The sequence below is a fragment of the Anopheles marshallii genome, chromosome 2 (genome assembly GCF_943734725.1).
Source record: "Anopheles marshallii chromosome 2, idAnoMarsDA_429_01, whole genome shotgun sequence".
Classification (NCBI taxonomy): domain Eukaryota; kingdom Metazoa; phylum Arthropoda; class Insecta; order Diptera; family Culicidae; genus Anopheles; species Anopheles marshallii.
In genome coordinates, this window is record NC_071326.1 from 75,537,717 (window position 1) to 75,564,421 (window position 26,705).

At 40.7% G+C, this 26,705-nt stretch overlaps 3 protein-coding genes across 3 annotated transcripts in view; 1 reads left to right on the top strand and 2 right to left on the bottom strand.

Moving 5' to 3' along the window:
- Positions 1-1,089: 1,089 nt before the first annotated feature.
- Positions 1,090-2,039, bottom strand: LOC128707710 (PSME3-interacting protein). Its single transcript, XM_053802668.1, has 4 exons — positions 1,943-2,039; positions 1,777-1,875; positions 1,543-1,703; positions 1,090-1,479 (listed from the first exon to the last, which is right to left on the bottom strand). The coding sequence occupies exons 1-4, from the start codon at positions 2,037-2,039 to the stop codon at positions 1,090-1,092; spliced, it is 747 nt and encodes a 248-aa protein (XP_053658643.1).
- Positions 2,040-2,779: 740 nt separating this feature from the next.
- On the top strand, positions 2,780-4,724 carry LOC128707956 (tubulin-specific chaperone E). The gene is made up of 5 exons (XM_053802914.1): positions 2,780-2,860; positions 2,956-3,056; positions 3,190-3,564; positions 3,642-4,348; positions 4,429-4,724. The coding sequence occupies exons 1-5, from the start codon at positions 2,780-2,782 to the stop codon at positions 4,722-4,724; spliced, it is 1,560 nt and encodes a 519-aa protein (XP_053658889.1).
- A 9,525-nt stretch (positions 4,725-14,249) lies between these two features.
- LOC128719790 (uncharacterized) overlaps positions 14,250-26,705 on the bottom strand; it is a 56,247-nt gene continuing 43,791 nt past the window's right edge. Inside the window, exons 11-19 of the mRNA XM_053813426.1 lie at positions 22,676-22,776; positions 22,053-22,305; positions 20,756-20,824; positions 19,929-19,934; positions 19,084-19,164; positions 16,868-16,969; positions 14,951-15,142; positions 14,788-14,880; positions 14,250-14,378 (exon numbers count right to left, since the gene is read on the bottom strand). Of these exons, the coding sequence (XP_053669401.1) occupies positions 14,250-14,378; positions 14,788-14,880; positions 14,951-15,142; positions 16,868-16,969; positions 19,084-19,164; positions 19,929-19,934; positions 20,756-20,824; positions 22,053-22,305; positions 22,676-22,776 (1,026 nt within the window). The remainder of the gene's footprint in view (positions 14,379-14,787; positions 14,881-14,950; positions 15,143-16,867; positions 16,970-19,083; positions 19,165-19,928; positions 19,935-20,755; positions 20,825-22,052; positions 22,306-22,675; positions 22,777-26,705) is intronic.

Below are 26,705 nucleotides of genomic sequence, written 5' to 3' on the forward strand. Positions count from 1 at the left end.
ACACGCTTGGCACGAACAAATAAGAAAAAAAAAACACCCGAAATAAAACGATCGCAATCTACACACATCTGAACTCACACAGCCGCAAATACGGTAGCCTGGAAAAGTTCACCATCCGGGTTACTTTGTTTCTGCAAAGTTTCTCCAGCCCGTTCTAGCCACTGTTTGACCCTTTACTGGCTTTTGAGGTTGCGTATATTGCTGACTACCGTGGTGCTATTGCGAGAAACACACCAACAAACTACTCAAACACACACATACATACGCCCAAACACGAGACGGAAATGGGATGATGTCAAACAGTGAATTTTACCTCCGATATTGTGCTCACGATGCACGAACACGGGAATAAAACAAAAAAAACCCGGGTTTACAGTTGCAATGGAACAGTGGCCGTACTTTATCGCGTCCCCGTATGCATCCGAATGCAACTGGAGGAGAACCTTCTATCACAACTCTGCACGAAAGAAATATGCGTTAAACCCTGCGTACGTCCTACCGCTCGCGTGGTTCAAGAAAAATAACGCGAGAAAAAGACAGCAGGCCGACCAGCTCGCGTGTGTCTTCTTGTTCTTGTTGTTTTGCAAGTTGTACGCTTGCTGGCTTTGCGGCGTAGTGTTAGTGACAGCATGCTGCGTACGGCATATTTTTCGTTAAATACCCAATTGAAAAATTTCCAGACAAGCCCACTGTGCGAAAATGTTTGGCTGTCAAAAAATGAAAAATAAAAATTGTTCAGTTTTGCGATAGTCGTAGTATGCAAAACTTTGTTTTCAATTGCTTACTACTTAGTTACTTAGTAGAGACTGGAAACAAATATTTCGACACCCATAGCACGAATGTCAAGATCTTTTTTTCTGACGAAAGTAACGGTTTTGTTTTGTTGTATGGAAAATCGTAAAATGAGGAATTTTCAATTATCCTTCAATTGTCTTTAGTCAGTTGGTTAAGTTTTAAGGAATTGAAAAGACCTTGGATGCAATTGAACATTTATTTAGCCAACTCGAACTGGAACTTAGAAGGGGCTCACTCATATTTTGACTCACAATGTAACACTTTACCATTGGACCCTAGATCCCACTGCCCTATTCATTTGTTACCACCCTCGCACGTTTTGCGGATCTTCCGTCCTATCCAATCGTACTCGTGACTGTCATCGAGATCCGAATCTTCTGAACTGTTGTCCGAATCGGAATCATCATCATTGTAATTGTACGATCCCATACCCGGCAGTATTCCGATGACGCGCATTGCCGCACTGCTCTTGACTGTTGCGTTCGCTGAACTATCGGTTTCATTGGCAGGTTTGGTTGCAGTGGGTGCAACCTTCTCAGGTGATTTGTTTGAGTCTTTAGGATCACTTTCAGGTTCCAATTTACGCTTACGCACAACACCGGCAAGAATTTGCTTCTGGCTTAACCGTGTACTCGTGATGTGTGATTTTGTGGGCTTTGGTTTGGAAACTTGATGTTGGATTTGCTGGAAATAAAAGCATTATTTAGTTTATCTGTAGAAATAGCACAGGAAACAGCAGGGTCATACCTCATCTAACCGTTTCTCTTGTAATGTGGCGACCTTCGCACGAAACTCATTCAATTCTTTCTGTTCTTCCAGCTGCGCTTGTCTTTCTGCTTGCATTCGATTTTTGTCAACCAAGTCTAGAAATTCCACTTCATCATCGTCCAATCCTTTGATCATGTTTTCTGTTATGAATAATCGTGTTTAAAGATATATTATCAGCCGTAGGTGGGCATTATATTGCAATAAAATACGTACTGAGTTTATGTGCTTCTTCAAATTCGCTGTCCTTTTTCTGTTTCTGCTCTTGCAACCTGTCGTACAGTGATCGCGGGTCATACTCATCTTCTGGAGCCTCTGTTTATGAAAGAAACCCCCAACACGATTAAATTTATCATGACAAAGTTTCTCAACCACACTTTACCTATTGGCTCATCTGCGGTTCTAACTTTTTCCCATTCCTCTTGTCTTTTGCGACGAGCTTCAGCGATTTCCGTTTCCGACACAAACCCACTTGCCATGTTGATTAGACCAAAAGAGAAACGGGTAGCGTAGCGAGTACTTAAACGGGAGTTTTTGTAAATAATGAAGAAAATAGCGTAGAGTATGAAACAACACAGAAAAGATGCAGGAATTAAATCGATTTGTTTATGTTTTTCCCCATGCAACAAATAACTGGCGGGTGTGACAGTAGTGTGACAGCTGACGAATATGCCATGTGTCCTTGACAAAACAAGAGCAATAAAAATGCTGTTTGCTAATTTTGGATATAAATTTGACTGAGTGTATTTTTCTGTTGCGCATATCTCTTATATGTTTATCTAGAATAAACTTTTTGCACAAATGGAAGCACAGTTCGATGAAATTATGCGTAATTCAATATCTACCTGTTTGTTGCTACTTGGGCGTCGATTACCCAATGTCAACCTGACAGCTCTCTGTTTGTCTCATTCTTTGAATCGTTTGCTCTAGCTATCGTGCTCGCTCTCGCTCGTGGGGTTGCTCGCCTTGACTGCATCGAAAACAATTCCACCCTTCAACCAACGTTCCACGCAATTTTCACCCCTATCACCCACAACCAGCTGTCTATTCCGTTCCGTCATTGTTGATTGCTCCACACAACATTTAAACCATCATCTCTGTGCTGGAGAGAAGTGAAACGGTGATTTCGTGTGTCTGCAGCGTACCACACCTGCAACGAAAATTTCCCCGAACGTGCACTGCGTGGCTGGTCGCGGTTGTGAAGTACAAATTCCTCATCATGATACTCCAAAACCATCTCGAACATGGTGTCCGCGTTAAAGTGGGCCACCACTTTGGAACGGTTCGCTACGTGGGCGAGGTAACGCAACTAGAGTTTAGACACGATGAAGCAACTTTTTTCGCAGCTGTGTACAAACATGGTCCGTTTTGTGTGTTTTCTTCCTGCGTGCCTAGGTACCAAACACGGAAGGCGACTGGATTGGCATCGAATGGGATGATCCTGAACGGGGTAAACACTCGGGCACGGTCAACGGTGTGCAGTATTTCCAGACAAGGTAAATAATCGTTACGATGCGTGTGACTCATCACCCGTCAACCCATCGAGCCGTAACCATTGACGACGGTTCGATCAAGCGTAAACACAGATGGAAATTGATATTGGTGATTCCCTTCTATGTTGGGTTCCAGCGCACCGACGGCAGGTTCGATGATACGCAGTGAGAAGCTCACCAAATTCCAAACACTCGAGCAAGCCATCACAGAGAAGTACACCATGACAGAAGATACGCTACGGCTGGATTCGGAGATGATCCGTGCGGTACAGAAGCAACTCCATGCACCGTTGTTTGAGATTGTTGGCATGGAGAAGGTGGGAGGAAAACAAAGCAATTTGCAGCAGCTGGTGGACGTTTCCGTGCGCTACTGTCCGGTAAATGTGGCTGGAGATCTGAGCAGTTTCGTTAATCTGCAGATGCTCGACGTGTCCGCGACGCTCCTGTGGAACTGGACCGTCGTTGCGAATATTGCCGAACAGATACCGACACTGCAGGAGCTGAATTTATCGTGAGTAACTTTCAATTTTGCTGAATTTTACGAGAATCTAGCCATAATTGTAACGAATTCCGTTGCCGCATTCGCAGGAACAACCGTTTCGTTGACCCGTATGAAGAGCAGATCAGTATGTTGGCGCAGAAATTTCAAAACATTCGCAAAATCATTCTCAGAAGCTGTGCGCTCCGGTCGTGGAGTGAATTAGTCCGCTTGGCACGAATGTGGCCCGCAATTGAATATCTTTCCTTGGAGCAAAACGACATCGGGTACATCGAGGACGAAGCCCCCTACATCGTGGCGCTTAGTCGTCTGAAGCATCTCGATCTGCAAAACAACTCGGTACGGGATGTGGAATCGGTGCGCAATCTTGGTAAACTGCCAGCTCTCGAAGAGCTGCTACTGAACGGGAACGGTATCCGCGAGGTACGGTTCACGGACTGTCCACACAACGAGAAGGTGGATTTGTTCCGGCAGTTGCGCACAATCTACCTGCGGGACAACCCACTGCAGGATCAGTGCAGTACGTTTAACGAACTGGACAAGTTGGCCCGCCTGGAGCACGTTACACTCGATCCGGATCCTGCCGTAAGCTATGAGGAAACGGTAGCAAGAATCGTCGGATCGATCGGTGGTTTACGCATGTTCAATCGTTCCACGATCAGCGAAAAGTTACGCCGCGATTCCGAGTGCGACATGTGGAAACTGTACGCGAACCAGTGGGCGGAAGTACGCAACGATGCACAGCGATTGAAGGCGTTCTTCAAAGCGCATCGCATGTATCCGCGTGTGATGGAGCGTAAGTGAAAAGCATCCCACCCGCATTCGATCGTGCTATTGATTTGATCCACAAAATTGCCATTCTCTTTTGTTTTCCAGGGTTGGGCAGTCCGGAGCAATTTCTGCCCGATACGCGCAAGGTAACGAACATGATCCATCTGCAGCTGCTGAACGAAAAGACGGTCGAACTGCGGGAAAAGAAAGTCCCGAAACGGATCAATTTGCACACGCTCCAGAATCTGATAGTGAAGCTGTTCGGTTTGCCGGACTGTACGTCCTCGTTACGGTTGTACCTGCTGGACAGGAAGCGTAAGGTGCGAATACCGCTGGAAAACCATGGCAAAAGTTTGGACTTTTATTCGGTTGAGGATAACGATACGATCGTGTTCGAATAAGCACGGTTCGATGGCGTTTTGCCGCTACCAGAGCAGTATGTTATGCTGCGTGACGTTGCAACACTCCTTGTGTAGTCCTGTTTGTTTTATCTGTGTTTTTTTCTATATATGCGTATATCGTCACGTTTAATCCTGTTCGTTAAACTCACCCACTCACGTCTGCATTCTTGCACGTTTGCGAGGATGCCATTACTTTTACTCCAGATCGCAATGCAAGTGTTTATTCTATTGAAACAATTTATTATTTAAAAATAATAAAAAAAAACACACAACAGCACACGCGGTGCGATGTGTCTGTTATCTTAAAAAAATAACATTGGTTTTTCCCAGTGCTAAATAGAAAGAAACAGAAAGATCTTCAGTCTAAAAATGGTATTAAAGGTTTAATACAGCCGAGAAGTTAATGAATTAATGAGCTAAATATTGGTTTGAAATTTAAGATAATTAATACACAGAAAAATCGATTCTGTTTTCGCTTAAATAAGTTCATTGGAATGTCTACTTAATCGAGGACTGTACCCGGAGTTCTTGAGACACTCCTTTTCAAAGATACAGACCGAAAAACGAAACAATGTCGAAGCGCTACGAGCGAAGTCTCGACAGCTTAAATGCGATTTCCTCGAAATAATGTTTTAAAAACCGGTGGATATCATAACTCAAACACGATTTGTGTAATATCGGCGAGGATTTTTGTATTCTTCACATTTTTGTTTCTTTCGTGCTAGCCTTTTATCGTTTCGTGATAGCTTTTTTATCCTGAAAAATAACTTCACTTCAAGCTGATATACCCATTTGTCTATTTAAAGGTCTTACTTTTTTCTTCAAAACGTTGTCATCTTAAGATTGTTCGTTTTAATTTGTTACATCTAAATCAACAAAGTGTAATTAACGAACGTGATAGTATTAAAGAATACCGTAAGAATTTCGCTGAATTCCTCACACTGAACACTTCTAACATTGTTACCTCCTAGATACTACCTGTAGATCCCTAGTGTGTGTCTAATTGGTCTTTTGAGTACTCCGAGTTGGTGTTCATCGACCAGCTTTAAGCAAAACTTTGAATGATATTGATGCACATGGAACTGGCAAACATCTCAGACACTAACAAAATGTCAGAGAGCAACCTTCTTAGACGGCAAAACCTAATGTGTTGGAGGAAAGCAGCATAAAAACATCAAAGGACACAGTCCACAAATCCACAGACTACATTAAAACGGAGGAATTCCTTAAAATTTTTACCTTTCCATGCACGTGCCTCAAAGCAATGTAGTCTCGTTCGTTTTTTTTAGCTTCATAACAAGATCGTGAAGACAACTGCAGTTACATATAAAGGAGATCACATGAGACTACTCCACGAAACAAACGACAATTGCCAGAATTATCAAAGACAGCTCCATGCTTGAATTGAAACAAACTGTTGGCGTGTTTAATTTTTACTGACATCCTATTGTGCATTTCAATTCCTTGAAGCATAGAGAGTAGCTAACACGTTGGGAAATCAGGTGTGGAATTCTTGGTGCATCTGCTCTATGTATTCTACCCAATAACCTGGTAGTAAACAGAGAATATCCCAAGAGTAATGAGTCTTTCTGAAAAATATAATAATAAAACAGTTTCATAGATCTTATCACTGCAACAACTGAATATTCTTCCTCTTGTATCAATTCGTTGTTGTAAATGAGTCTCCTAAGGCGCGAGGGCATTCTCTTGCGATGTACTTGAGAGATGCTTTGCCATACTTAACGCTCTTTTCAACTGTCAAAACAAAACAAAAAGTCAATTGAGTACAAATCCGAATTTGTAGAGCGTTTTAAGAAAAACGCAGAGTTGAATAAAGGCCAGATAGTCGATTAGAGAGAGTGCGGTGTGACTGGGCGCCTCCATTGCACCGTGTGGAAAACTCAAAGCAGAGGTGCCAAAGCGTATAGAGGCGGGATGCATTGAAATGTACAATCGCTGGCGAATACATTGAGACTCATTATTATTTGCGGTACTGAAACAACGCCTCTGGGACTTAGGCTTTCTCCAAAGATGACTAAAATCCCCTTAGTCGTGTTCTAGAGGAAGATGCACGGTAGGACACCAGGCTCCATCAGGTGAGCTGGTCATGTCATGTGAATGGCACCGGACGACCCAGCTCGTAAAGTTCTTTTAGGTCGTGCACTGGGAGGAAAGCGAAGGCTCAAGCTAACATGGAGTGATGGCGTTGATGCGTCCGCCAGTCCAGTAAGCCCAGTAAGCCTGAAAGTATGCAATCCACGGTAAAAAAGCTGCTTCATTACCTAAACCACCGTCTATTTCGGATCGCGGACACCGAATTGCATCACACGCACACATTCGTTTATCATTGTGAATTTTATTTCAGCATTTTTTTTTTCTCTTCCCGCTTCAATCCCTCACTGCTTCATAATGTTCTCGGTTTAATACTTTTTTCATATTATCGCATATACCTTGTTAACTAATAACAGTATTTTTTTTCGTTCTCTTCATGTTTTTTTGCTTCCTTTATGTTGCCTCTTTGTCGCGCAGTTTCGTTTCTGGTTTTGCGGTTGTTGTTGTTGTTTTTCTTGAAGTGGATTTTCATATCATTGTGTCCTTTTCGTTTTTGCTCCGTGTCGCTCCGTGTGGTTCCGCGTAACACGGGCCCTGCACGCTTAAAATGCACAATCGATTTGACTCCACTTACGCGAGGAAGCATCGTCCACCGGGTTTTTCGTCTTCTTCGGTGTGCGAAACGATTCTTCTAATAAAAATGTAACACTTTCCTGCGAACCGGTGCCGGATCCGGTTGTACGATATATAATCCAGCGCAACCATAGGAATTGCTCATGAACCAGGCTGCAGGAATGAACATAATCACCATTACGGTGCCCTTAGCTTAGCTACACATATTTTAGCACTGCTGCTACTGCTGCCCGTCACTAGCATCAGAAGGAAAAACTTAACAAACACCGTACACCGCCACCCGTGCGGCGCTCTCGTACTCGTATGCTTTGGCCTTAAAGCAAAGTCATCTCGTCCATCATCTATACACAGTGTGGCTGTACCTATTTCTCTACACATTTTACTTCCTTCTGCAACACACACACACACACGACTGCCTTCAAGTGAGTGTGTCCGTCTTTCTGTCCGTTTCGCAGTAGAAATGGACTTAATTTCGACCTGTTTGTTTTGTCTGTTTGTTGCTTTATACGTTTAATATTACTTTACTGGCTCATACAACATGTTACGAAGCTTTCTATACCGATAGCTCATTTAGTTTATCTTGCCTTGCCTACGGGACTGGCATTTATTAGTTATGTTTGTGTGTGTTTCTTAGTTGTGTTTACCATTCCTTGTGAAGCTCTTGCGTTTATCTTTTCCATTATTTTTGCAAACACATTTAGAAAACTTTTGTTTTAACAAAATAAAAAAAAAGATTATACAAAAAAACTAAAAACAATGAAAAAGGAAATAATTGCTTGTATGTTTGAAAAGAAATAAACAAAAAACTTATGTCTTAAGATTACTAACGAAAAAAAGAAATAAGAGTAAAAACAACAGTAAACATAACTCGACCATTTTTCAATTGTATGTTTGCTTTAGCTTCATCAGTATTTTTTCCCAATATGAAAGCGCTTTGTATATCGGTTTTTGTTTCCGGGCATTAGTAGCTTTTAGCTTTTGTCTTTTTTTTTCTTTTGTCGTTTCCGCATACCTTGTCCCGTTTTTTGTTTTTAATATCAATAGTTTTACATGAGTATGCATATATTTATATATGTGTTTAGTATGTATATGTGTGAGCGTGGGACAGGGTGACGGGGGATAGGGGTAAAGGATGCGATTTGTTATGTTTTCCTTGTGTTTCATCTTCTCTGTTTGTGGTTGTTGGTTTTGTATGAGTTCTTAAAAGTAATATCCTTCACGATCACGAGCAAACCTCGGGATGCTTTCGCCCTTTCGCGCTTTCCGTTCTTGCTTAGTTTGATGTGTTTGTTTTGTTTTTGTATCTTCTTTGGTTATATATAATAGTTATGGTGACAGCTCGGTTTCTAGGTGGTTTTGTGGTTTTTACTAGTGTGTTTTCAATGCCTTGTGGTTTGCGATGCGAAGAGTGATTTTGCCTTTTTTTTATTTCGTGTTTGCAAAAGATTCAGTGTGTGTCCCGCATGCCTTTTGCCCTTATATCGTTCGTTCTGTTTCCTTCTGCTGCCCCTATATAAGATAGATAGCTTTGTCGTAAGAATGGGTTTTTTTTTGTTATAATACATAGATGCTGCTTTTTGTTTTTCGTTTATACATAAGAACATACACTTTCTCCCTGCTCGGTGCCACAACCGCTCATACCACCCAGGTGACTTATGGATTAAGATTCATTTTATGATTTTTATGCGCCACAGCCGCAGGCAGCTGCATATCGAAAGTTTGTGAAGCAACGGTGTGGATTTCTGGTGTGGCTTGATTGAAAACTACCTCCGGGTAGCTTGGTTTACTATTTCCACCATGTTCTGTTTTGGCGCTCCAACTACCCACAAAACTAACAAAAAAATGGACCAAATAACCACACTGGGCTCTCGGGGGTTTTGAAGAAATTTGGCTAAAAATATAAGATGATGGTGGTTTTACGATTCATACTCCATTTGGAATATGTGTTGATTACATGTGTTGCTCTGCAGTTGTCGGTCACGATCAATGAACAAATGTAGACGTGTGTGAGAGAGCGAGGGAGCGTGTGAGAAAGTGTGTATACATAGTTTAACTGTTTTTTTTTTTGGTTTTTTGTGAGTGTTTTTTGAGTTCTGCTTGAAAATATGAGTACTCCTGTGTTTGCCACTGATTGCGTTTAGCTGCTAGTGCCATGGTTGTACCATGCTTGCGCGCCATGCCTCTTCGTTTTTTATAGTAGTTGATTTGTTTACAGTGATTAATCGGTATGTGGTATAAATAATTATCAACGATTATGTACATCGTTCCCCATTCTTGCTGGCTTTTTTTTGTTTTGCCAACCCGGTAAGCATTGCACGGTTTTTTGTTGCTTCGTTTCGTGTTTTGCTTTGTTTTCTTAGTTAGTTTTCCTATTTTAGTTTTAGTTTCCCTTTTTGCTCGGTTGCTTGACGCTTTCGGTTTTTTGCTTGCTACGTTCTTATAACTATCAAGCAGCTTGATTTCTATCGTCTCTTAAATATATGTATAAGTATATATTTTCTGTTTTGTTTTTTTATTTCCCTCTTCTCTGTTTGTCCTCATAAGACTTTCATTGCATGTTGGGTGCAGTTTTTGTTGCTATTTGTTGCTTCCTTATGCATACATGCGTGGAGAGCACACAGAGTCACGTTATTTTCTGTCTTGCGATAATATTACTTCCGACTTACTTCTTCTGCCATCAATACGACCAATTCGTTCGACATATTAGCTTTGTTACCAGTCACCGCAGGGAAACCAGCTTGCAAATAGCAGGGAAACAGCTTACAACCGAGTATACAGTATATCAAATAACAGTCGGTATGTCGTGTCGAGCCTTTCCACACTCATGCCTTCATTACAATCGCAAAACGCTGAGCTGGCACCCGGAAACCGGACCCTCCAGTGTATAACGCCCCTCATATGAAGCACGCGCGAACATCTTGCGTTGCCATTCTTAGCGTTAGCTCGTGTTTAAAGTCGGCTAGTCCTATTGTGTGTTCACAGTTAGAGTGCGCGTATGCTGTGTGGGGAGCGTGAGCTTTTATTCCTTTATTTCCGTGCACATACCTACGGTAGCCGATCGAAACAATAGTGAACGAATAGTGGCAAATGATCGGACAAAATTATCATCCTTATCACCCGCCCCTAGTTGCCCCATAGCAAAACAGCGAAGCTCTCGTTTCTATTCACGCTAAACGAAGCGGTAAAGCAATAAAGACGCACCCTTTGCCCGTCATTTTGGCTGCTACCTCCAAACGCGAAGCTGAAGACTTGTAATTTACGACCCCAATGCAATAAAGGTAACCTCCGCACGATTTAGTGTAACTGCTGGGAAAAATGCGATCTTCTGTTTTGACCCCTTGTTCGTTTGTCAAACGACCCTAATGGGAACTTTTATTGGGGAACGTTTGGCTCCTCCATTGTTTCACGAGCTGTTCACCACCGAAACCAAAAAAGCATCACCCATGTTCAAGCAACATAATTTCTGAGGCAATCTCTTTTTTTTCTTTTGCTTAAACCACGTAAACGATTTACTTTACGATTTAACACTGGTATCTGGTGTTAATCCGATTGCGCTTCCACTTCGTATGTTTGTTCTAGTTGCGGTGAGTGCTCTCAGTGAGCGCTCAGGCGAGTTCTACTATTTCTTATCACTCATCAGTCGAATTAGCTAGCCGGGTTTTCTCGCAGTCGCGCTCACTACTACGCCCGTTGTAAATGCTGCCAAATGATTGCGGACGAATCGAAACGCTGATGGTGTGTGTATGAACGGTACGCGAAACGCTACTTACTACCAACAACGCTTTCCCTATCGCTTGTCTACTCACGTTCGTGATGGAGCTTTTGTCATATTTATTTTTACACAAATGTACACTCAAAAACGTCGAAATAGCTCACTCCAATCAACGGTGATCGACCACGATAGACTCTAGAAATCAATCGACGATCGACGTCTTAACGCGCTACAAAACAATAGCCATTCGATGGACAGTGGTTGCTGAACCACGCCGAATCTACTTCACTACTTCGCAGTTGAGCGAAAAACCAATCTCCCCAGGAAACAAAAAAAAAAAAACCATGCTCTAGCGACAATTGTTTTGCTATAATTTTTCGGTTTTGCATCGCGTTTTGCTATAATTTGCACACCCTGCGCAACACACATTATCAACTTGTTTTTCTGTTCCATTCTACCCTTTTTTGTAACGATTTGCCGGCACGATCCATTTGCCAATTGTTAACTAAGTTGTATTTTCTTTTTTGCTTTTTAGTTTTTGCTTGTGGTAAAATTTAGCATCTAATTTAACAGTTTTAACAGCCCGTTTTTTGTTCAATTTTTGTTTTGTTACGAATGAAATGACAAACTTTGACAAAGGTATGCATGATGTGTAAAGTTTTATGGCATTTTCGCGTTTGTGTTTCTCCGAGTTGTCTATCTGCTTTTGTTTGGGTTTTTTTTTCTTTATAGCGCTTTTTACCTTATTGCTAGTACTTTCTTTTCATAGTACCTTTTTTGTCTTAATTTTATACTTGTTTTGTGTTTTTTCTTCTTCCTTTTTTTTACAAACACACAACGTTGTGTATTTGTAGTACCTTTCAGCATTAATGTTTTTTAGACCCATACCATTTTCTGTTTTTCGTCGAAAGAACAACAATGACATTCCGTTTTTGAGTGTTTTTGTGTGTGGTGTGTTGTTTTGTGTTGGTGAATTAAATAGTGGTTGTGTATTACTGTTCGTTATTAACGTTAGGTACGTGTGCAGAATTTTGTGACTTCGGTGTGTGATTTGTGTTCGTGTGTACTGTGGTAAAAGCATTATAAGGTGACATTGATAGCAAAACAGTGTGGAGCGATTTGTTAGCGTTCTCCTATCGATTTGCTGCATGCGACACCGCATCTACACACACACACACACACAAAGACTAGCGACAGACAAATCTATTGCGCATTTGCTGATTGTACAAACAAGCACCAATGTCCTCTTTTTGATGGGACTGGGTGGTACACTCTCGGTACGATTCGAGAGCCCGATTTAAGCAAGCTTTAAACAACATGGACGCCTAGCAGTTCGATTGACAGCCTCCGTCCGACTGTACTTATAATGACGCGAGCGGAAATTTGGGAACATTTGGGATGTTAGGTGTGTGTGTGTCTGATACCTGCTCAATTCAGTAAACTTTGGCACTAGGGTCAAAATGGTTTCCCTTTGTTTGCACCGTGGGCTCTCTCGGTTGAGGGGGCCTATCGATCGGAGCCCGGACGACGTAAACCGGGGCACGATTGCAAAAACAACATGTCCAACAGAAAGCAAACTAATTGTTAGTCTAAATTGAAATGTTTGATAGTTGTTTTCGTTTTAGTTAGAAACATTTTCGTTACTGCTTTCGGAGCGTGTTTTTTTTTGTTTGTTTTACAGCTTCGATATTTCCGTTGCACTAAGATGTGGCGTAGTATGTAAGTCACCCTTTGCGTTTATATTGTGTTGGTTGATTACTTGATAGGAAGTGTTGACACGTCGGGCACCGGTTACGAAAAAAAAACCCGGGTATTATTAACACTTCTTTCTCTGTGTGTGCGATCGGGGGTTGTTAGTTGTTTTTTGTGGATCTGTGTCTGTGGAGCTGCACAACACTGTTGTGCGGCAGCACAATTCTTCTCCTTGTTCGAAAAGTTTTGCGTTCGAGTTTGTTTCACGTGTGTGAACATATTATGTTTCCTTTCCAGTAATGATGCTTGCATTATTATTGATCAACTTCATCATTGAATACATCCCTGACGGCTAGAATATCTCTGAATTACCGCGAATAAAGAACGTTGTTTTGCTTTCTCCTTTCCCTGCTGATTAGATTCTCCTTTTTTTTTTGGTAAATGCATTTGTGTGTTTGTGTGAACAAGTGTGCTATAAAAGTTGCGTGAAGAAGGCGTCACTTCGAAAGCTTGTTTTTGGTGGAAAGTGAAGATGCTAACAAAATAGGAAAACATAAGCCAGTTTCACGCTGCTCGCCAGTGGAACAGGTGTTGGGTGTGCGTGCGATAGCAGAACAAACAAAAAATGGAAGACTTAAATGCTCTTAAGCAGCTGCAAGAAAAAAAAATAAGACAGGACATAAAATATCTTATCATGCGAGCGTAAAATTAGTCAGTTCGTTCCTAGTCCTTCCTAGCGTCATTATTGCGTGTAAGATTCGAGGCATTGGCTTGCAATTGCGATCAATTGCACATTGATCTATGTACAGATTTAATTTAACGGCAGTGAACTGTTCGTAAACCTATAACAGGACCAAAGCTACTTGTACTGTGGAGTTGTCAAAGCTGTTGGCAAAAAGGTGGTGTATGTGGGTGTGCATGGAACTTCTTCCGGAAGAGATAATAAAGCCCTGACAAAGTTGAGTTGGCTAGAATAGTGTTTGTATCTGATCTGAACGCTATGGATTCACGCATCAGTAGATTTGTCATAAAGCGCAGTACATTGTGCAGGTAACCCAAAAAACAACATGCATAGCATAACAGAACAATAATGTAACGTAATGAACGAATAAATTGCGGGTGTCGTTTGCCGAGCGTCGTGTGCAGCAGTAGAGCTGCTCGCAGAAGCCGTGGCTTACAAACAGAAAAGCAAACAGGCAGGGACAGATGACAAAGCCAAAGGCGGAACCAGCGTGCATTTGCGGGTGATGTCCTCGGGACATTGGGACATTGGTGAAGAGAGATCGTTCAAAAAGGAGACAATCCAATTGGAAACGGAAGAAACGAAAACGTACGATTATCGAGATCGTTCACTTCAGCTTATCAGCGGTAAGGTCGATCCCTTTTTCTGGTATTTCAGAATTATCCGGATCGCTAGCCGGCAGGGAAAGCAAATGCTATGCTTCTAAAAATATTAATGCTGTTGGTTTCGGCTCTAGGTTTGATTTCTTTGCTTCCACTACTAGAAAGGTGATGTCGTTTTTGTCGCGGGCCGCAAAACACTCCGCTATCAGTCGAGCGACGTCCTGTGGGTGAGAGATAGAGGGAAATTGGTTGTTAAAAAGGGTATTTGTAGTGTACTATAGAGCATACTATTAGCATATAATTTCACATGATGTTGGCACAGAGACCTTTTTCATCTACAATTCAATTTTTAGGATCGTTAAGGTATGAGAAGATTCAGTACAATAAATTGCATATATTCAGGCGGTTAAATACTTGCAACTATATAATGTAATTTAATGTATTATTATACGATTTAATTAGTGATAAACATTACATTAAACTATATTTTTTGTAATAATTAGTAAAGGAATATATTGTTCGATGTTGTTGTTGACTAATTTTATAGCTCTAACAAGAATTTGAACCTGGTACAATCGGTACCCCTAAATGTATGTAAAAATACGGCTATTCGTTTCCACTTCAACTTACCTGATGGTGCATTCCCTCCACCTTATTACCGTCGACCTCCAGTATCAGCTGGCCTACCTCCAGTCCACCGGCATCGTACGCTGCCCCATGTTCCTGAAACATCAAAAATACACACCATTTACACCAGCGTTCAAGCGCTTGCCAAGTCGCCGCCTGCACGTACGTGGATGTTGATGATGCGTGGCAGCGGATGCTTCGTATTTGCACCGCCCTCGATGGCGATACCGAGGATTGGCTTCGATTTTTTAACGGTTATATGAAGATTTCCTCTATGATCAGGTACTATATGTGGTGGTTGATCTTGATTCTGTTCCAGCGACGATCCGTTCTGGTCCAAAGGCAGCCGTTGCATTGACTGTGACGTTCGGGTGGGAGAATATGCGTTGGTGCGTAGATGGAATTGAGCGAACAGAAAGATGAAATCGTTAGCTAAGCAGTACGTTTGTGCAGTGATACGGAAAAAAAAAACACATTCATCAGTGCCAAAATTGCATCGAAACGGATAAGCAACGGATTAACGGAAGGTTCATATGACACAGAAAAGTTTCCTCCATCATTATAAGGTAACCACATTATATTTGCAGAAATACGATTATATGCTTAAAATGTTACAGATACATGTGAAATGTTTGAAACGAAACTATATTTAGGAAAAAAAAACTTCATACTGGTACGATGATATGTATACCGTGCGTTACTATTCTTTAGTAAAACAGACAGAGTGTAATAGAATTATACTTTAAAGTACCTAATTTAAAGACTATTATAACACACAATGATTTACGCATATGATTAATAGCACTTAGCATGAATTGCTGTTAAACGGAAAAAGTTTATAACAGTTGTTAGATTTTGTATAACAGACTACGATAGCTTCTGATTACTACTATTACGGATCTTTGTATAATAAATGGTAGATCTGAAAGCTGTGTACTGAACATATGCTTAGTGTGAACTATACCAGAAGATGGTACATGATTTGGAAATACTGTCAGACACAATTCGTTTGTGTTTAGAGTATTATTTTAAAGCGTATAACAGATGCTGTTTACATACTGTCTTTAACAGTATAACAACAGTTTCGAATGGTGTTCTTATGGCAATGTTTAATGTACTACGAACTATATGTTGATAGGTCATTCAATCTACGGCCCAAGGATGTGAAGCACAACTTCGAATGAAAACTACTGATACACACTCCGGTTAAGCTACTACAAAACTACTGAAAGCCATATCTGGTGTCAGTATTGGTGTCTGCCACTGGGCGTGTAATTATGTGTTTGTGTGGGTGGGTGTGTGTGTGTGTTTGAATGCATGTTTAGTGTAGCTCTGGGTGTTGCAGTATTGCGTATGTTCGTTTCCCTTGTTTTAGCGCATTGCAACAGATGCTGCTATCGATCACTTCTCTAGCGCGGGATCAACTAGCGGATCGAGTAAATACATTTCACAAACCTAGCATAACTGACAAACACACACTGACATACAGCCACACACAAGACTTGAAACAAGAACGATTTTTTTTCTCTAAAACCACTGAATTACACGTACATGGTTTGCTCTTAAGTGTAGTGCTGCCGATGGCAGGTCACCGTTTGATGAGAGCTTTAAGTGTTTGCGCCTAAAGGTATGCAATATTATTAGTTTTCTGTCTGTAGTAGCCAATGGACCCGATAATATTGTGTTAATGATAAAAAAACCTGGTCTAAAACAAGCGATTGCATACCCTCAGGCGCTTTGAGTTTAAAACACCTAACCAACCAAACTGCATCGTGGGCAGCATCACACTTATGCCTAAATGACTCTTTCAAACGAGAAACGGTAACAAAAACAAACGAACAACAATGTGCAAACATTACTGATTTGTTGACTGGCATTTTTTGCGTTGTTTCATGTACCAATTATCAACGTTTACACGCTGCTATATGGTGTGGTTTTATTAAAGTGAGTTTGCTAGCCAAACTGCTAACGACCGGAAGCTGATCCCTTCACGACTGCTTAGCAGCTTGGCTACGAACCAACGAAGAAGACACGTTTTTGTGGCACAGAATACGGTACACGGCACAGCACATAGATCATTTACCTGATGTCGTCTGACACCTGGATCGGTTCCTAACAGTGTTCCTGTTCCTGCTCCGTCCTCATCATTCAAATCAAAACTTCTAGACAACTTTATCGACAGTTCCTAGAGCGTCGTGTATGTATTGTTGTGTATTGTTAACCGCCGGACGATTGGTATTGTTTTGTATGCGTTTTGTTGTTGTTGTTTTTTTCATTTTTATTTGCGAGTTTTAGGGGAAAGAAGAAGAAAAGTTGGAAAAAAAGAAAAGAATTGCTCAAAAATGAAAAGAAGTATATTACGACTGTAATCGCGAAACGAAGCAATGGCGTTTGGTTTTGCGACACGTTCAAAAACTGGAATGAAGTTTACAAAACAATGAATAAACGAATAAACAATACACAATCTGCTCTCGTTAAACTGGTAGCGTAGGCAAACTAAAAGCAATGTTAACGAACACATGAAAAACGTAATACTTATAACAAACACCAACATACAAAACTAAACAATGAACTGGCCATGGTCAGTAACGTAAGCAGAGAGCAGAACTCACAAAACAGAAGTGAAAATAAGGAAACAAAAGTTTAAAACAAAACATGAAAGCAAAATTATTAAAATAAAAACAAAACAAATTGTAATAATAACCAAACAAACATAAAGCGAACTACGCAAAGTTACGAGTTATTAAAAGGCCAAACATGTGCACTTGTTTGCTAACGAGTTTTATCAACTTTACTATGCCTTGTTATTGTTCTGTTTCATTCATCATCAAAGTCTACTTTCATGGTATTACTTTGGTTTTCTTTTTGTTTGCTTTAAACTGCTCACCGATTTAATGACGTTTATTGTGCTCTGCAGCATTAGCAATTGTGTTGATTATTGTTTATAGTGTTATGCTACGTAATGTACACTATCAGCAATTGGCAATATCGCTTCTTAGTGAAATAGTGTGAATGGTTCTTGCTCTTTGCTGAGTTCGTTTCAATCCTTGATACTATGAGAAAGGTGCCCCATGCTTGCGAAAGTAGTGCAGAAAGAACACTTGAGTACAAGAGGGTGGGGGGTTTGCAAGTGAGAATGGCCATATTGGAAATCCGAATTTGAGAGGTTTTACAGAACAGAAGGTGTCAATAAAGGGGTGTGTTTGATCGATTTTGATCATGAAAGTGTCCATTTATATAAATATCGTTTCGCTCACTGGTTTAAATAGGTCGCGCTCGTGTTGACGTGGAGATGGCAAAGTACAGAGTACAGGCTTGCAAAATTCTACGCAGAGCGAAAGTAATCTCAAAAATAATGTTACGAAACTCATGCAGTGTGCGATACAAAAAATAGTCAATAAAAATCTACGTTCTATCTAACTACACATTGAAATAGATTGGTCGAAAGAAAGTGCCCATTTTATCCTACAGCGAATAAAAAAGATGAATAAAACAAATGCTCGAACACAAGTGTATAACAGACCAGGTAAAGGTAATACATTTTTTATAAAACAAAGGCAAGAATGAATTGTTCTTTTTCAAATTTTCCTTGAAATCAAAAAATTATTTATCATTCGAAAATTGAAACAACAAACAAAGGAGTGACACAAACGATATGCAGACCTGTTTAAAAACATAGAAAACTGTCATACATACTTATAAAAATGGACACAATTCGTGCTTCGTAATACTGATTTATGGGGTGCATCTAAGAAATGCAACCGTTAAGGCGCAAATCAAACGCAAGAATAAATACACAAACAGTACAAAGAAATTGGGATCTTAAATTTGGTGTTTGTTGGTTTTGCAGAAATGGAGACTTTGCAGTATTAGTGCTAATATTTCGATCATTATGTAAAATAAGAAAATAAAAATAAGTTTTAAAGAGTAAAACTGTAAATGGCAAAACAATGTAAAAATAAAAGAGAACCATAAAAAAAATGCTTTGAATAAGTAAGTAAAATACTCAACAGAGAGACAAATGTATAAAAACTAATAAAAATAAGAGTATGCAACGAACAAAGCATCAACTTAATGTAATTCGTTCATAAACAACTTAAATTAGTAAAATAAACTGGTCTGATCGAAATAGCACGAATTGGTGAATTTAGAGCGAAAGAGAGAGAAATAGATAGGAACAAAACAAAAGAGAGAAACACAACCAGTTCCGGAAAGGAAACCCAAGAGAAAAGGAACAGAAGAAAGAATAAAACGGTAAAGGATTTAGAAGTTTTAAGTATGTTAGAGGTTTGCACTTACGAGAGGTCTTCCCCAGTACCAAGATTTGACTCGTTGCGTTAAACCACCTAAATGTGATCGTATTCCATCTAAGTAGCTTCCCTGTAAGTTGGCGGGCGAATTCATTAAAAAGAAACCGTGGACCACAAAAACAAAATCTACCACAACGGGTATGGGCGGCGACGATGGTAAAGTGCACTGTACTTAAAACCGAACGATCTTTCAAACCCATTTGGAATCACTGAATCTCGATCACTAGAGAGATCTTTTGGTTGGTTGGTTTGGTAGTAGTTTAAAGAATTGCGAGACACAAAACATAGAGTTTAATGGTAAATAAGTAGAAACTTAAGCCGGTTTTTGTTAAAACCTGTACAAAAGTTTAAAAAAACTACTTGGGAACTTATGTATTCTATTCGTTTCTAGGGAAAGAATTTGGAACGATCATCTGTGATTATATGTTCACTATAGAGTTCGAACTATATTGAAGGAACTAGGATTACCTGAACAACGGAATGATGCTATGGTTAAATTTGGAACGTACTACCTGTGACTTGAATGCGTCGGATTCTTATAACACGAACCGATGTTGTTATGCTAGCGCTTAATATAAGGTGTTTTACTTCATAAGATAAATTTAATTGTAAGCCTAATTATTTACCAACGTAATAAATTTGGAAAAAGGACTAAATGTAAAAGTCGATGTCTACTACGAATGAGTTCACTAGACTGATTTCGATGGAAAGAGAGGGCTTACTGTTTGTATTGTTATTAACAACATTTGTCGATGAGAGAGAGAGGATGGCACCAATGCATACAACGAACGACAAAACATGAAGAAAACAATACTATGATAAGGGACAACTTACCTGATCCTTTTGCGATGCATTTCAGGCAATGAAATTAATTAAAAAAATAATGTCATTTAGTTATAATTATGCGAATATAATAATAAATATCTTAAATCAAACTAAAAATCACTGAACCTCATCTCTGCATCTCTATTTTGAATCTCTAGTCATGGATCTTCAAAGATGCTAGATATCTTGAAAACCCATGAATTGCTGGGAGTTCGTTAAAGAATCATATTTGTTTAACGGTTCGTGGATTATAACAATTTGAATGACAACATACACCGATAAAATAGCTATGCTACACTGTAGCAATTCTAGAACGTAGCGTATTGCAAAGTGAGTTGATTCGCATCTCGGCAAAGAGTTGTTACTGCTTACACGCATTAATAAGTTATTTAGCTTATGAGTTAGAACTCAATAGTTGAATAACTCACTTATGAGTTATTACCTTTTGCGGTGTTCATAAATCCAGAATTGTAGCCAAGAACATTGTTTACGAAGAGTCACTAATTTAATTAGCTCTACAATGTAACTCACTCACTATGAAAGGATTCATCTTAGTGAGTTTACTTAGTGAGTTGCTTAGCGAGCTCTTGTGTTTGGGTTATTTCATCTGCATAAACGGTGTTTTTTTAAATTATGAATCTTTTGAGAGTTTGAGAATTCTTGAAAATTAATTGTCCTTCAGAGGTGTATGCATTTTAAAAGATTCATTAATTCTCCAGAGATTCATCAATCTTTTAAGAGTCGAGGATTCACATGAAAAAAAAACATCCTATAAAGATAAGTTAACCAAAGCTCTAGGCAAAACCCTTTCCTTGCATGCACATCACCCAACTTACCGAGTCGTAATCTGCCCTAGATAGCTGAGTCTCGCTTCCTCTCCTGGGTCGTGTAGGATCATTGTAGTCCTGGTGGTTAGCAAACGCGGAGCGACACGCAATAGCACAAAGAAAGACACGAAGATAAAGAAAGGGAAGCACGTTAATGGGGTTGATAAAAGGTTCCAGGTACAATCGCTTGGATGCAGAATCGTACTGCAAGACACCGTCCCGCAGCGAAGCGCATGATAAAGTAAGATCGAAACAAAAAACCAACAAAACCAACAAGTGAGAGGTGAAATTTGGTGTGTGAGACATCGGTTTAAGGGTTCACTGTTCAGTATGCAAAGATAAGAAAGTTTGCGGTGGTTTTTGTGTCGTTGACGGGTGTCGTCGAACGGGCAAAGTAACACGTTTCAGCTACGCAACACCAATGATACACGAACGACACGCATTACCACTGCCGTCACACGGTGGAGTGACGAATATGTTGGGCGAGACGGACGAGAATGAATGAGTGAGAGGAGACGCTGTGGTTTGAAGTGTGTTGGCATGTTTGGGTTTTGGTGTTTTACTGGTTGGTAAGTTTGTTGTTGTTCTTGTGGCGTTTTTTTTTTTGGTTTAATAAACGAATTTCTACAGACACGCTTAGTCGCTACACTATGGTTAGAATTGATTGTTTCTCTTAGACAAGTTTTCTTTTCTATAAACTAGTATTACAGTTAAGGTAGGTAAATGGTAAACGTATACTATAGCACCTCTGTCATTGGTGAGCTTTGGAACAGGGAACAGACAGATCGTAAAGGGCATAACATGATTACAAACAGCAATTATGTATGGTGTGGAAAAGAAATGCTAAATGTCAGTTGAAAAAGTTGTAGGAAAGATTGAGGTTATGTTAAACAAGACTGGACAAATTGAGTTGCACACAGTGGACCGAAATATGGTCTATTAAACGTATTTCGTGAAGTTTGCTACAAATGAGACGCACGGTTCGTTTAATAAAAGCGATAAAAAACGGTGGATAAAAAGGAGGAAAAAAACTTCAACACGGTGTTGTGTAAGTAATGCAATAAACAAACAACTAAATGTGTAGTAAGGTAAACAATGTAAAACACTTTCTCATCCTTCAATAACACGGACAAACGAAAGAAGATCCTGCTTCCTAACAGAGTGCTCACAAAAATAAAACAAAAAACAAGTAAAAAACTGAGATGTAACGCAAAATAAGGAAGTAAAAAACTAAAACCACGGTACGGTAACGAATAAGCGAAAGGTAAAGAAAATAAAACTGCAATTAAAAACGAAACACAATCACCTTATTCTTCAACTGTTTAACGACGTCGCTAGACGAGGAGGATATTTTGTGGCGGTTCAGGTGATGCAAGCCACCGATGGCGCCAATGCCGTGGGCTGCGGATGGGCCGCCCGCAAAGTTTAGGCGGTTGGGTGTAACCGTGAGTGGATTATGCGGAATATCGGCCAACGATGCGTTCAAGTGACGGGACGAGGCGTGATGGTGTAGGATTGGTCCTGCCGACATAGGCCGATACGGTAGCGGTGCTGGCGGCCTGTGTCACCGCGATCACCCAAATCATCCCAACACCCAAGGAAGAAAAAATAGAACACATCGCGGATGGCGGCCAAAACGTTGAATGAAAGAAGGATATGGGGAAAATGAAGAAAAAAGTAAAAAGAAAATAATACACACACACACACACCAACGAGCAAACACACCAACACATTCATCAACAATCGATCATATATCCAATCACATCACCACACGAAAAAAAAAAGAACGAGTTAAACATTTATAGAAAAGTAAAAGAATGGGAGAAGAAAGAGAAAAAGGAAAGAAAAGAATGATTAAAATTAGCTGAAGGGAGACTTGTGAGCCCACTGTCCGCCACCCGTCCACAGGCTCGTTTAGTGACCGCGTACCGATTGCGAATGTCCGGCATCGTCGCGGCCAATCCGAGGCCAGAATCTTCCGCGGGACTGCGACCGGTCGCTTCTATAACTTCCAGATCCGTTTCAGACACCTGGAAAAGTGGCGATGGATGGAGGGGAGCAATCGTTGACTAGGTTTGTTTCTTTGTCTTACAGAGCTTTGGTGAAGGGTTTTGGGAGTTTGCTTTGAATAATGTATCGCTACTAGCGATCCCCGGCCCTGTGCGGCGGGGTCGCTCAATAAAAAAGATAGCAAAAGATGAGAGCACAACTACTTGGTACAGGCTACTTAAAATTAGGCGCACAATTGTGTTAATAATATCTGTGTACTAGCGAAAGAGAGAGAGAGAGGGAAAGAGAAAGAGAGAGAGATAATGTGTTTGACTTGTGGCTGTGTACGTCTACATGGGGTTTGTTTTGAGGAAGTGACTGGGTATCGTTGGAAGAACAAACTAAATCATTAAAATAAAGTAAAACAACACAGCGAAGCAGCCTGAATCTCTGCAGCTAGTAGCGGTTTATTGGGCAAACGGTAGTAATGCAAAATGGCGGGCAAGTAAATATAGATCAACTAACTACGAGATATATTACGAAAGGTTTGAGAATGAGAAGAAAAAACAAACAGAACAGGCAGCAAGGCTCCAAATGAGAGTGAAACTGTGTACAAAAATGGCAGACAGACTCCATACTAATCGCTACCTAGTAGCGCTACAGCGAGCTCTGGCTGTGAGCAGAGCGGTGAAACGGTGGTTCGGCATAAAACACACGATTACGACAGGTGAAAGTGGTGGAAAAACTGGTGTAGCAGTAAGGTAAGGGTGTACTTGAAGGAGAATTCCTATTCTTTGTTTTACTGGCTAACAAAAACACAACTGAACGATTGGCCCTCTAGTGGTGAGTAGCGGAAACTTTTCATTGAAATATTTCACACTGGACGTTCGTCTTCTGTTGTTTGTATTTGGTTTAAATTCATTGATCAACAAAAATGTAAATTTCAACAAAATGATAAAAAATTGGATTAAACACCGGTCCGGAAGCACTTTGAATAATTCTTAAATCAATAATTATTTTTTAAATTATAAATTTTAAAATTGAGCTAACGTAATTATTCTTCTCAATTATTTCAAACTGAAGCTAATTGGCTTCAGACTAAGCGTAAATTAATGTTTTGTGCTTTACTATGCGTCAATACCCTCTATGAAATGCTCCTTCATCAACACTTCAAATAAGCTCTTCACATCCGTTTCAAAGCGCTGAGAAACAATGCGCAACGAAATTAATCATCAAGCATATTGCGTCCCATCGTACAGTGAGCCCTCATTATCAAGAAAACATTATCAAAAAATCAACCCCGGCCGATGGTGTCATCAGCCTCGTCAGGGGGCTTTTCCTTCCGAACGCCAGGGCCGTGCTGTGTAGGATTCTGCTGCACATTGTTTTTTCCCCGACGCCATTTGCTTTGTTTCGTTGCGTCGCACTGTGATAAGCGATCGGTTGTACGGTCTGTGCATCGCCACAGCTCGACTGATAAGTCCGAAATGCCGCTTTTGGGCCCCGTTTGGGCAAAGCACACCGTGTTCAACTTGTTCGAGCTTGTGTGCATCGCTCTGCTGATGCTGTTTGTACGGTGTTTGCGTGTTTGCGACAACGTCCGGTACACCGTGCTCGGACACGGTTGGCCTTCCCTGCTGGCGCCATAACCCACAATGACATTGGCTGTAAACCGCCTGCAGTGGGAAGATTACAAGTAATCCTTCCATAAATAATCGCTCAGCAAATAAAGTCCAGCCACCGGCGCGCTGCACACAGTGATGAGTGCATGCCGCGAGCCTGGGCTTGGTGTAATTTATGGCTACAAAGGGAACACGCCTTCGCATGTTTGGTTATTGATGAGCATTATCAGAGCGGTGGATGATGAGTGTGCGTCGGGGTTGTTTTTAATATTCATATTCTTGTTCAAAAGAAATGGCTTGTTCGCTAAGCTGCGGTCGGAGAGTAAGGGATTGATGAACATTTTTATAGCAGCTTTCGTTTTTATCTACAGATTTCTAATATTCTGATAATTTTACTGCCATTTGTTTTACTTCCAACAATGTTGCATTCACTATTACTTTTATTTGCAACGTTTCGCATAACGATCATTTGAGTTTCTGGTACTCTTTTTTTAGTTTGGTGTCGAATTCTCAACAATAAAGAAACTTTGAACTGATTTGGAACCTTTAGAAGCTGCTCTGATCATTGCAGAAGCATCTCTAATCACGGTGAACCAGTCGTTAATTTGCTGGTGATGTTGAAAAAAGTTTAGGAATGCAGTAACATCGAGAAATACAACAACTATATCCAATTGGAGTTGACAACAATAACATCGAAAAGCTTCTAGAGCAACTTTTGGAGGAATACTCTTGAATTCTCCAAAGGTATTCTTCCAGAACCGAAGAAAGGAAGTTTCCCAAGAAATCCAAAATCTAGCAACATCAATCTACATCCTCTGAACATGAACATAAACACGTATTGTTGACAACAACATGTCCAATTAAACTGTCTGATATCCCAGTTATATTAGAGTAATTTATCGGAGTATTGATGTGAAATGTAGTCTCGATTAAGTCTCTATTTCAATTTTTTTATGTTTTAACGCTGAATAAATAACGTTTGAAGGAATGGAAAAAACTAAGAAAAAAAGGACTGTGGTTCAAAATGTTAGAATATTTATTAAAAAAAAAACATTACATTGCTAAAAAACCGTTCTGAACATGAAACGAAAGTGCAATTACTGGTTGTGTAAAAGGGCCAGTTTTAGAATGCCGCCATTTTATATATCAAGCACCCACTCCCAAACCACAACATCTCATGTTGCATAAAAAACGCCACGAGAAAAACCTTGTTCTCCACGCACACAACAACGGAGGGGAAACGAACCCAACAAAAAAAAAAAAAAACAAAGGGCCACCATTCCTAAAGAACGTCTCATTCGATGGAACTTTCTCCAATCCGCGTTGAGAGCAGAACACTTTTTTCCCTCACTCGTGCTCCGTCCAGGAAGGGAGAGTGTTTTTCTGTTTGTTGAGTTGATTTTTTATGTTTACGCTTACGCAATCAACCAATGCGTGCGCTCCGTCCGTTTTCTAACCGTCAGTAAATACAAGCTACAAAAAACCAGCTCAACTTCTCCTTCGTCGTTCCACGTTCCCGGTGATTGCCGGTTACCATGGGAACGTTTTTCGAACAAACCCGTGAGCCCTTTTCTATTCGCCTGCTATGTAAAAGTAAAAAAAGACTGTTCCACCCCAGCAAAACCGTTTGCTGATGCACGCAACGAAACGCACGCATACACGTCGGCACGAATCGAGGGATAATGCGCGACCATAAATAAATGTGGATTCGTTCGTTTGGTGGTGCCGGGGGATTTTTTTTCTGCTCGTTCGTTCGACTGTTTGTCGGATTTTCTTTCACTCCCTTGGCCGGCCGCTCCTCGGAGGAGGGTGGTTGTGCCCGAAAAACCCATCAAAACCCACCGCTGTCGGCGTGTGCGTATACGGATGTCCCCGTAGCAGCAGTTGGGAATCGAAGCAGTCGAGGCGAGTGAAGCTTCGAATAAAAACACGGTAGGGAGTTATCCCGTTGGAAGCCGGTTGTTGAAGTACGGTGGGTTTTTTTTGGTTGATGCTGCTGCCTTCATCCATTCCATTCGTTGTGCGCTGTGGTTTCTTTATTGTTCGCTTCTTATTTATTCCCCCTTCCAACCCGAGCGCCATTTCCTTTCATTTCCTGAATGTTTTGTACATAAGTATGCGTGTGTGTGTGTGAGTGTTTGTTTGTACATCCCCCCACCCCCCCTCCAGCGTACGCATTCTCCCCAAACGGTAATGGCGGCTGTAAATGAGACGCCGGCAGAGACAGGGGGAGCTTTTTTTCTGGGCGAAGCACCGAAAGCACCCCACTCCGAAAATAGCAAATGGCGCCGTCACACGATAAATAAAGCATGGTGGATTCCATCATAAAAATAGGGGAGCCAGTATTG

Excerpts from the sequence above, each read along its gene's own strand:
- LOC128707710 (XM_053802668.1), bottom strand. The coding sequence starts at position 2,039 with ATGGCAAGTGGGTTTGTGTCGGAAACGGAAATCGCTGAAGCTCGTCGC. Across the intron at positions 1,704-1,776 it reads TGAAGAAGCACATAAACTCA|AAAACATGATCAAAGGATTG; the intron begins GTACGTATTTTA and ends TATTCATAACAG. Across the intron at positions 1,480-1,542 it reads AAGAGAAACGGTTAGATGAG|CAAATCCAACATCAAGTTTC; the intron begins GTATGACCCTGC and ends TTTTATTTCCAG.
- LOC128707956 (XM_053802914.1), top strand. The coding sequence starts at position 2,780 with ATGATACTCCAAAACCATCTCGAACATGGTGTCCGCGTTAAAGTGGGC. Across the intron at positions 2,861-2,955 it reads CGGTTCGCTACGTGGGCGAG|GTACCAAACACGGAAGGCGA; the intron begins GTAACGCAACTA and ends CTGCGTGCCTAG. Across the intron at positions 3,565-3,641 it reads CTGCAGGAGCTGAATTTATC|GAACAACCGTTTCGTTGACC; the intron begins GTGAGTAACTTT and ends CCGCATTCGCAG.